The 10291-nt window shown below is 39.4% G+C and overlaps 2 protein-coding genes and 1 long non-coding RNA gene across 3 annotated transcripts; 2 read left to right on the top strand and 1 right to left on the bottom strand.

Annotated features, from left to right (window-relative positions):
* LOC114827511 (light-harvesting complex-like protein OHP2, chloroplastic) lies at window positions 1–2030 on the top strand. The gene is made up of 2 exons (XM_029109404.2): window positions 1–716; window positions 1703–2030. Exons 1-2 carry the CDS (start codon window positions 259–261, stop codon window positions 1815–1817), a joined length of 573 nt encoding a protein of 190 aa, XP_028965237.1. The 5' UTR covers window positions 1–258; the 3' UTR covers window positions 1818–2030.
* Window positions 2031–2544: 514 nt separating this feature from the next.
* On the bottom strand, window positions 2545–3692 carry LOC108170682 (uncharacterized). The gene is made up of 2 exons (XR_001787129.3): window positions 3500–3692; window positions 2545–2905 (listed from the first exon to the last, which is right to left on the bottom strand). It is a non-coding gene; the product is annotated as an uncharacterized lncRNA (long non-coding RNA).
* A 2233-nt stretch (window positions 3693–5925) lies between these two features.
* On the top strand, window positions 5926–10082 carry LOC114827510 (probable serine/threonine-protein kinase At1g54610). Its single transcript, XM_029109403.2, has 7 exons — window positions 5926–6568; window positions 7087–7368; window positions 7457–7774; window positions 7883–8104; window positions 8309–8403; window positions 9276–9369; window positions 9668–10082. Exons 1-7 carry the CDS (start codon window positions 6149–6151, stop codon window positions 9959–9961), a joined length of 1725 nt encoding a protein of 574 aa, XP_028965236.1. The 5' UTR covers window positions 5926–6148; the 3' UTR covers window positions 9962–10082.
* The last annotated feature ends 209 nt before the right edge of the window (window positions 10083–10291 follow it).

Raw genomic sequence — 10291 nt, 5'->3', positions numbered from 1 at the left:
ATAACTGGCACGTGTCCCTCTCGATTAGAAAAGCCGTAAGGCGCCAAACTCAAGCCAGCCAACAAACCTGACTTCTCTTGCATGCACAAGACCAACTGACTCTAGAATTAGAATTCGAAGGAAGCCAGCCATCTCCTTTTACACAGAAACTTGGCCACACCTTGTCCACAAAAAGCACTTCCCAACTCCATCTGCTTCAATGGATAACACAAACAAATCACACACCCCAAATTACTCAGAAAGCAAAAGAACACAAAAATGTCAGTGGCATCTTCCTTTCCCTGTATTAAAATCTCACCTGCATCATCATCTTCCTCCTCACATTCATCTTCTTGTTCATCAAATCATTCTTTTATGCTGTCTTCTTCCTCTTCAACAAAGCCTTACCATGTAAAAATTAGCATAAAGAGCTCCCAGACTGAAGGGCCTATCAGAAGACCTGCTGCTCCTTCCCTCCGAGAACCCTCCCAGCCGTCTTCCCCTCTCAAACCAACGCCTCCTTCTCCTCCGTCTCCTTCTCCACCGCCTCAGCAGCCCTCGAATCCGGCCCAGGTTTCCGGGCTGACGATGGTGGAGGACAAGAATGTGGTGACCTTGGAGTTTCAGAGGCAGAAGGCTAAGGAGATTCAGGAGTACTTCAAGCAGAAGAAGCTTGAGGCTGCTAACCAGGGTCCTTTCTTTGGCTTTGTTGGCAAGAACGAGATTAGCAATGGCAGGTAAAAGCTTTTAAATTTGTTTATCTGGGTTTATGCAGTTTTGTTTGTCTGGATTATCATTGGATTAGGTGAAGATTAATCAAAATTGAAATGAATCTAAAATCTTACTGGAAAAATGGCTGATCAAATGAGTAATTTTATTTTTATTTTTTATAGCAAACCCTAAGAACTGCATCCACATGTATCTATCAGACCTAAAGAAGAGCAGCTTCACTTGTGTGAAACCAACGAAATGATAAGTTCACCGGGCTTTCGATGATATCTTTGGATTTTGCTCTTTCAAGGTGTATGTCAAATGCATTTAGTTGGAGTTGCATCCTACTTCTTTTAGCTTTGGCTACCCTCCTTCGATTGAACCTGTTGACATTAAATCACCCGTTTTCGATTAAATATTAGCAAGCCTGCTATCTCGCCTTTGCCTCTTCTACTTGTAGTACTGATGTTGTAGTCAGCTTGTTCTTCATAAATGAGATCGAGAGGCTTCGTCTCAAAGCACCCGACTTCTATAGGTTTACTTATTCGTTGTGACATCAAAAGTTTTAATATCAGAGGGGTTTTTGCCTTCTTGCCTTCTCTTTCGGGGATAGTAGGAAGGTTTGCGTTTACCTAGATAATATTGTTTGGGAAGCGTATTTGATTTATCAGTTTTCGGTCATTTGGTTTTTAACAAGTTAAGCCAAAGAATTGAAAATTTGGTTTTGAAGATTTGCTTAATCATTACTAAGGAACCTCTGCCTAAACTCCGAATGTTAATTACACGCCAACACCCCTACTTAGAAATTAGAAAATAGAATCTAAAATTAGAATCAAGTTACATTCTGTGGCCGATTTTGTTAGTTCTGTTGGATCCCTCAACCAAACGACTTGCATTTCCGGCAAGAAAGAAAGGAATTCTGCTTCCCATTTGGGTCTGTATGTTTGTGGCATAGTTTAGTTTGTTGATCTGTGATCTTCCTTCTCTTGTATTTGTGATTTTGGCTTTACAGATGGGCAATGTTCGGTTTTGCTGTTGGAATGCTAACGGAGTATGCAACTGGCTCGGACTTTGTTGATCAAGTAAAGATACTTCTTTCGAATTTCGGAATACTGGATCTGGAATGATACACCGGCCCGGTGGGATGTTGAAAGCCTTAATACCTTCTTGTCTCTGGAGCGACTGCAAATACATTCACTGTTTCACTTGTAACTTTGTTGAGTAATTTGTTTAAATTTCATTTGCAAGAAATACTCGGCTATCATACGCTGCTGTATTTTACTTACAATGTTTACCAGGATTTCAACGATTGAAGAAGTTCCCCAGAGCTCGTTTGATAACATTTTTGTATTCAGTTTGTTTCCTTTTGAAGTAAACAGAAAGAAAGGCAAAATAAAATGGGTGGAAGGTTGAGAGGCAGGTCAGAGGTGAAACCGAAACCACAAACCATCTAGAACTGTTTTTCTAGCATTGGTGAGCGAGAGTCCGCGCAGTGATTTGTGATGTTTGGAGCACGCAAGATGAATGCAGCTCGAAAAGCAGGTTGATTATGCAGATCATGGCAGGATGATTTGAGTTGAACTCGTTAACGCCTGTTTGTTTTTTTTTCTTGCTAGGCTAAACTCCATTCGTTTTCGCGTATTTCAAACCAAAAAGTACTTCTAAAGCATCATAAGAAGTTAAGAACAAAGACACCACTTTCCTAAACCTGCGATTCGATGCAAGAAAATTATGCAGTTAAGAGAATCATCAGTTATTGGGAGCAGCCTCTCCATAAAATGGGGGTAAGGCTAGCCGACATTCACCTCTCCCAGACCCTGCGTAGAGCGGGAGCCTTGTGCACTGGGTACGACCTTTTAGAGAATCATCAGTTCAGATGCCTAACTACATATTTTACAGACAAAGAAGAGCAATACACAGCTGAAACTAACCAGCTAATCACCCCTAACATTTACTTGACAACTGCATAGATAAGAGTAACCAGAAACAGCGCGCAAACAACACGCATTCCCTTTTGCAGATACAGCATCTTTGCCTCCAGTTTTTCCACCCTAGCCTCCACTCGAGCTATCCGCGCTTCCAACATTGCCAGCCGTGCTCCCCACCTTGTCTCCCCAACATCTACGCCATCTGCCGTGCTCTGTGCATAATCTTCACCCTGCAGAGAATCGTCTTCCCAAGCTTGATAGTTACACATCTCACCAGACTAAAATTCCTGAATCACAGCATAACATTTTCCAATTTACATACTTTCAAAGCTGTCTCTGGCAATCAAGGTAGCTATTGATGGATTGAAACTAAATATTCGCATTTTGATTTCAATAAATAATGGACATAAAACTTAAACACGACAAGACTTTCTCTCACTCATCGATATTCTAAACTACTTTAATATGCCAACGAGCGAACAAACTGGGTGCGAGGAGGTTGACGCTACCCTAGCCAACTAGCCTAACTCACATCTACAAGACGACGTTTCGGTAGTGGTATGATTGGTAAATTCCACAATATCCATAGAGCATCATAGAAATGATCTACAACTCCAATTAGACAATACCAGAAAGTGCAGGGCAGATAAACCACCATTAAAATCTGAATGTTTTTAATTTTACATGTAAATTAGAAAACACAATTGAAACTACGAATCAACTTTAGCTTGCATTTTCTATCCTTTTTCTTGTATCTCCGTTCTGGGTTTCATATATTTTCACCGCTGCGATTCGATTTTTTGTCTAATTTCACCATTATTTGCGAAAGACCCACATTTTATACAAGTAAAACAAAATAAAAAATGGATTAAAGCAAATACCTTTTAAGAGAAACTTGAATTTTCTAGTTTGAGGCTGAGCCGAGGGCTTTGAGGGTTTCTTACCAATCAAGATTCAAGTCTGGCCGTGGGAGAAACTGGCGAACCCAAGACACAGCACAGATGAAAGGTTATTACTTTTTCGGGTCGGGGAGGGAGACTTGTGAGATCACCCATCAGTCGGGCAGCCAAACCAAGGTTATTGGTTGAGGCCATGGGGCCTGGCCCCTCCCTGGGCCACTCGCATCTTATCTCACCAGAATGGACTCGTCAAGATTTTTCAATTTGTTAGGAACACAAGCACATATGTCATATATTATTGTATAAGTAGAAATTTTTTTTTTTTGCTTGTATAATGAATGATATATGGCATACAGTTCCGTATTCTAGATATATTGAAAAATCTTTCCATTCAGACTTAGATGTTGACGTGCCAACATCAGGCCAAAATTATTTATTCAAATAACACTTCACTCCTTCCAAATAAGAAGAAAGCCCTCATTCACCATTAATGTGATATCATTATTTTACCATACAAATGCCATAACCAAAATTGTTCATTATCTTCATCATGATTTAAAGATCGTTCTAGAAAAAGTCATTCAATTCGATTGTCGTTTTGTAATTGTACGATTCAAAGTTTTTGACTCCATAAACTAGAACATAGTATTTTTCACATTAGCATTATACAAGACTCACTTTGGATGATTACATACATATATATAGGGGTGTGCTATCCACACATCTCTTTTTACTTCTCACACATCCCTTGTTAATTTTTATCAATTGATCTTCTTCAATTCATCTGATCCGACTGCCGAAAACCAAAAAGGTGTGGGAGAAGTAAAAAAGGGTGTGTGGATATCACACCCCTATATATATATATATATATATATATATATATATGATTGACTACTTCCTTCGTGTCAAGTATCAATTTTTTGTTTTAATTACATGGTTGTTTGGTGTTTTATTTTCTTGTTAAATCTTGAGTTTTTTAAGCCATAATTATATACATCATTGTGACTAATTATTGAAGAAGACTAACTAAATAAATGTCTACTGCATTGGAAGACTCGAGTCCTCAAGGGCTCCTCCTTGAACCATTTTAAGCCATTGCAAATATATTTAATGGCTTAGCTAAACTGGTCTCTCTTTAAATTGGTATAAAACAGTTTATTTTTAGTTATGCTTTCTAGAACTCGATTTTGATCTCATTTTATTTTCGAAAATTCAAAAGTCGTTACTTTGCTCCCTGAAACTCAATTTTGATCCCACTTTGTTTCTTAAAACTCAAAAGCCATCATTTTGCTCTCTGAAATTCGATTTTAATCTCATTTTGCCATTTGAAACTCAAAAGTCGTTACTTTAGGATTAATTATTGTATGCTTATATAATTGAATTGCTTGAATTAAAATCTGATATGAATTGTCTTTTCCTTTGACTCAATCACTTACACACACAATTAAGGTTGATTACTCTCTCTCTCTCTCTCTCTCTCTCTCTCTCTCTCTCTCTCTCTCTCGCTAGTGCTTGTTATATCATGAAGTGCATGCACCCTTTAGAATTCCTTAGGAAAACTCATATGAATCCAATAATTTAACTTTCATACAAAAGATTGGTATTTACTATTTAGGCTGCTATCCATCTCTATATCGATTCAAACAAGACTCGGACTTCTTGTCTTGTTTGGATTGATTTTGATTTCAGATTATACATGTTGCTGAATCCTCAACAACGTCAAGAGTTGATGGACATCTTTGTTTTTGTAAGCATATCAATACAACATGTAATTATATGTTAAACAGTGGAGATGATAAAGTCAAACGACATCAACAATTAAATAAAAAAGAAAAAGATTAATGGATAGAAGCCGTGACAGATTTAGAATTTGAATCATGTAAGGTCTTAATGTTAAATAGGAACAAAGCGCAAACTCGCAAAACTCTAAAAAACCAATTTATTCACTTGGTGGGCTTGTTATGTACATGTCAATAAATATCGGCATATGCCGAAGCAATCTGAAAAGTGATATGAAGATAATTTGTCGAGTGTTGTTAACACAATATATCGAGATATACGTAACATGTATTACATAAATATCTAGTAGACACAGAAATGATTCGTACCAAATCATATCGAAGGATCCTCAAAAAACATTTATACGTATATTTTTCGAACTCAAATAATCCTAAGACCGCCTTGGCCCTAGTTCCATCCGCCCCTGCATAGAAGAATCCTAGTCTGCAAACAAATGTCAAGAAGAAGGAAAGTAAAATAATACATAGAAAAGGACGAAATATTGTCTTTGACCAAAAAAATAAAATAAAATAAATAAATAAATAGAAAAGATGTAATTGTCACATGGTTGACACATGTCGATTTAATCCTTCCCTCCTCTTTTACCCCTCCTGATTTGGCAATTGAGCGAGAAAGGCAAGAAAGGAAGCAATCAAGGACAAAAACACCTCTATTTTCTCCCGCACAGTATGCCTCCAATTTGCCGCCCATGGACGGCCAAGATTCCCGCATATTCGCCTACTACCCCTCCTCATCTCTCTCGTTCCTCCTTCTCCCTCCTCATCTCTCTCGTTCCTCCTCCTCCCTCCTCTTACTCAAAGAAACCCCAGACTGGTCTCGACCCACAAGCCAATGGGAATAGTTCAGGCCAAGCCTCTCACCAGCTCCGCACCTGGTGGGCTAGAGAAGCTCAAACTGGATAATGGGCACGTCGCAAAAGGGCCGCTTAATGGTCACAGACGATCAACTGGACAGTTCCATAGGGACCCTTTTAAGCCGCAGCAGCAGAGGGGTGAGGCCAGAGTTTCAAATGTCGAGCATGGCAGTGGCGGCAGCAGCAATGAAAAGGCGACGGCGGCGGATGAGGGGGCGGCGTTGACCGGTGGTAGCGAGGGAGAGAAAGATGATGGGAGTCAGAGAGTTTCTTATAAAGTTTCTGTGGATGAGGAGTTGGTGGATGGATGGCCCAAGTGGCTCACTGATAATATTTCGAGGGAGATTTTGGCTGGCTTGGTTCCCAAGAGTGCTGACTCTTACGACAAGCTCGATAAGGTTTGATTCTGTTATGTTACTGTCACTCTCAACTTGAATTCATTAGAACTGTGATATGCATGTGTTTCTTCCTTTATTAGTGATTGGAATTTGTATTGTTCTGATAGTTTTCTAGATTCTTGTGTGGTTTTGTTTTGTGGATTCAATCGAAAAGTGCAGGGTCCCGTTTGATAAACGTTTTGTTTTAGTTTTCACTTTTCGTGCTTAGAATATGAGAAAAGTGCATGGGGAAAACGTAAGATTAAGAAGGGTGATGCGAGAGGGGGGAAGAGATCAAGAAGAATGAATAAAAACAAAATCTTGAAAGTGAAGTATGCCGAACTATTGGAAACGTTTGGATATTCTTTACTTCAATTTTGGGGTTACCCGTCTTTACAAATCACTAGAAGTTTATCAATTATGATATAAATTCTTTGTTTGGAGATATATTCATGGGTTGGCTGGATTATTGTTGAGAAGAGGCTGGCGTTCGAACTTTGTGTTATTTTTTTTAACCCCCTAATGTTTTGCTGTTGTAGGTGGGTGAAGGAACCTACAGCAATGTGTATAAGGCTCGAGACAGGGACACTGGAAAAATCGTTGCCTTGAAGAAGGTCCGGTTTGATACATCGGAACCTGAGAGTGTTAAATTTATGGCACGAGAGATTATGTTTTTACGGAAACTGGATCATCCCAATGTAGTCAAGCTTGAAGGATTGGCTACCTCAAGAATGCAGTACAGCATTTATCTTGTTTTTGATTTCATGGTGTCAGATTTGACAAGAATTATTTCCAGCCCTGAAGGGCTTACTGAACCACAGGTCTAAGTTTTCTCCTAACTCGTGGATTCTTAATTTGGATGCTTTGATTGGTTGGACTCTCAGTTTCTAACATGAACTATTGACACAGGTCAAGTGCTATATGCATCAATTGCTTTCAGGCATGCAGCACTGTCACGAGAGGGGAATTATACATCGAGACATCAAGGGATCAAACCTATTGTTAGATAAAAGTGGAATGCTAAAAATTGCAGATTTTGGGCTTGCAAACTATTATGTGCAAAGCCCTAAGCGCTCTCTCACAAACCGAGTTGTGACACTTTGGTACAGGGCGCCTGAGCTACTGTTAGGTTCTACAGATTATGGAGTTGGCATTGATCTTTGGAGTGCTGGTTGTGTCTTGGCTGAAATGTTTACAGGGAGACCACTTCTGCCTGGTAGAACAGAGGTAATTCAATGTTGAGCATGTGCGTGTGTGTTTTTCCAGGTGAGAAGAACGGGTTTATGATCTTACTATTGCTGGCTAGTTGCTCAACAACATTCTACTTGCTTTCAGGTTGAGCAACTTCATAGGATTTTCAGGCTTTGTGGCACACCATCAGAGGACTACTGGAAAAGACTGAAGCTATCTACAACTTTTAGACCTCCACGTTCGTACAAACCCAATCTTCAAGAAGCTTTCAAGGATTTCCCTATTTCTTCATTGGGTCTGTTGAGCACTCTCCTTGCTTTAGATCCTGCCTACCGTGGCTCTGCATATTCGGCTCTGAAAAACGAAGTCAGTACAAATTGAAAGATGAAAAGTTTTTTACCAACTACATGTTTTTCCAGTAGCTTCTGTTCCTTATGATTCTTGTTTTTAGGCATCCATGACATATAGTATGAATTCTTGCTTTTGGTGTTGAATTTGTGTTGCAAGTGCACGTATGACTCGTGAGTTAATTTGTGAATGTTATATACTAAAAAGGAGTTCTGTTTACAGTTCTTTTTCAGAAGCCCCTTAGCATGTGAACTTTCTGGTCTACCTGTAATCTACAATGCGGATGATGAATTGAAACTAGCCAATGAGCATAAAAAGTAAGTTGATGTTTTCTTTTCTTTAAGATCGATTAGGAAGGTATTTAACAGCATGACTTAGACACCCTGTTAATTGGTTCAATGTCATTAACCATGTCTTTCTAAGTGAATTTGGTTTTCTTCCTGTTCCGTCCAATAACGTCTCTGATGGATTCTGCTTGCATTAAATGTGAAGGTGCATGAACGTATTCATGCACAAATCTGTAGAGAATCTAGAGATCACACTACCTATATCCTTCAATTGTATGGCAGTGTGTGATTTCGGGAGTTACCAGATTAAAGGATGCATGATCCTGTGTCCTAAACCCATGAATGCACACACACAAGCACACAAGCATGCCATGAAATGTAATTAAAGATTTAAACTATTTGATCCATGGTTAAAACCCTAACTCCTAAACAACCAACATTAAAGTACTCTCATTTAGAGTGCCTTAACCCTGTCGACATGGAGGATAAGGTCACAAAGGAAATAAAGGTCAAGAAAAAGGGCCTTTGATCTAGTTTGGTAAAGGGATCGTTGCATTCAAAAGGATAGAAAATGGTGGAATGTGAAGGAATGTGAATACAGTATGTACTAACCTATATGGTTGACGGCTGGAGTGAACGGAGGAGGCTATTTGCTAATTAGCACAAATTCAAGTGGTAGTTCCAAAGGAAGAATATGTATTAACCTATATGGATCAAAGCCTTGAAACCATTTACGCATAGTTTTACCGTCTGGAGTCAGGTAGTACCTTGTTATAGGTGCTACTTAATATTTTCTAAACCATTATTGTTGCTTTAATGATCTTGGAAAATGATTTCCGAATGCGAGGATTTGATGTCCAGTTCGTTGCTTGAGTAACTGATTATTTTTGTGCTATTTTCAGGTCTAGGAAAGTAAGGCGGTCTCGAACACGCGAGCGCCAGAGACAAGATGTATCTGCTGAGAAATTAAAAGAAATTTCTGCATCTTCCAACCGGGTAAATATAATTCCTTGCTTTCGGACTTCAGGGGACCCTCGTCTTGTGTACCCTTTTTTTCTTATGGCGCATAAACAATCACATAATTAATTTAGGCTAGCCAATCTGTCATGCATGTACGAGGAAGGGAAAAGAAAAGGTTCAATTAAAAAGAAAAGAAGGAACAATATACGGCCCTTATCGACGAGGAACCTCGTTTAGCCCTCTCACCTATACTGCTTGGCACACCTTTCTGATCTTGAAACATTAGAGATGTGTTTACAGGGTGATTACTAAAGATTATGTAATATGTATACAGGGCCTACAGGAGCAGGAGAAAACCGTTGATTCAAATTTCGAAGGTGAGCCAGGAAGCACGACAAGTAGCAACTCCTCCAGTGCAAACCAGGAAGGCCGGAAGGAAAGCCCGATCTTCTCCCTCTCCCCAGTCGAAGGTCTTTCAAGTGTTACTAAGAATGTCAAGAACCTACCTCCATTACCCAAGTCTAAAGCGCGAGCCACAAAAGACAATCAGATTAACAGGTCTGCATCCAACAGAGAATTCAGAAGGTTCAATCCAAGGGAGCTAGAACTCTATGCTCGTGATGACTAGGCCCCATTTGATGAGCATATAGAGCTGCACCATATCTTTTTCTTATAGTCATTTTCCCCTCTACTGAATATTTGCCAACATAAATTTTTGGTTTCGTGTATAATGCAATGATTTGTGATTAGGGTTTTGTGTTTAGGGGGCTTGATTTGGTATTCCGGCCAATATAGCGTATGCTGTGTCCTTTACGGCCAATGACGGCACATTCTCTGTTGAAACCCGAAAGTTCTTACATGTGACCGCCGGCCGGTAAAATTCTTAAAAATAAACTACGACGATATAGGGGAAAAAGGCATTCTCACAACATTGTCAAATATATTCTACAAATGTGGC

This window comes from Malus domestica, chromosome 10 (assembly GCF_042453785.1).
Source record: "Malus domestica chromosome 10, GDT2T_hap1".
Classification (NCBI taxonomy): Eukaryota; Viridiplantae; Streptophyta; class Magnoliopsida; order Rosales; family Rosaceae; genus Malus; species Malus domestica.
The sequence above is the reverse complement of the archived record's forward strand: the minus strand, read 5'-3'. Positions and strand labels throughout refer to the sequence as shown.

Excerpts from the sequence above, each read along its gene's own strand:
- LOC114827511 (XM_029109404.2), top strand. The coding sequence starts at position 259 with ATGTCAGTGGCATCTTCCTTTCCCTGTATTAAAATCTCACCTGCATCA. Across the intron at positions 717-1,702 it reads AACGAGATTAGCAATGGCAG|ATGGGCAATGTTCGGTTTTG; the intron begins GTAAAAGCTTTT and ends TTGGCTTTACAG.
- LOC114827510 (XM_029109403.2), top strand. The coding sequence starts at position 6,149 with ATGGGAATAGTTCAGGCCAAGCCTCTCACCAGCTCCGCACCTGGTGGG. Across the intron at positions 8,404-9,275 it reads CTAGCCAATGAGCATAAAAA|GTCTAGGAAAGTAAGGCGGT; the intron begins GTAAGTTGATGT and ends TGCTATTTTCAG. Across the intron at positions 9,370-9,667 it reads TTTCTGCATCTTCCAACCGG|GGCCTACAGGAGCAGGAGAA; the intron begins GTAAATATAATT and ends ATATGTATACAG.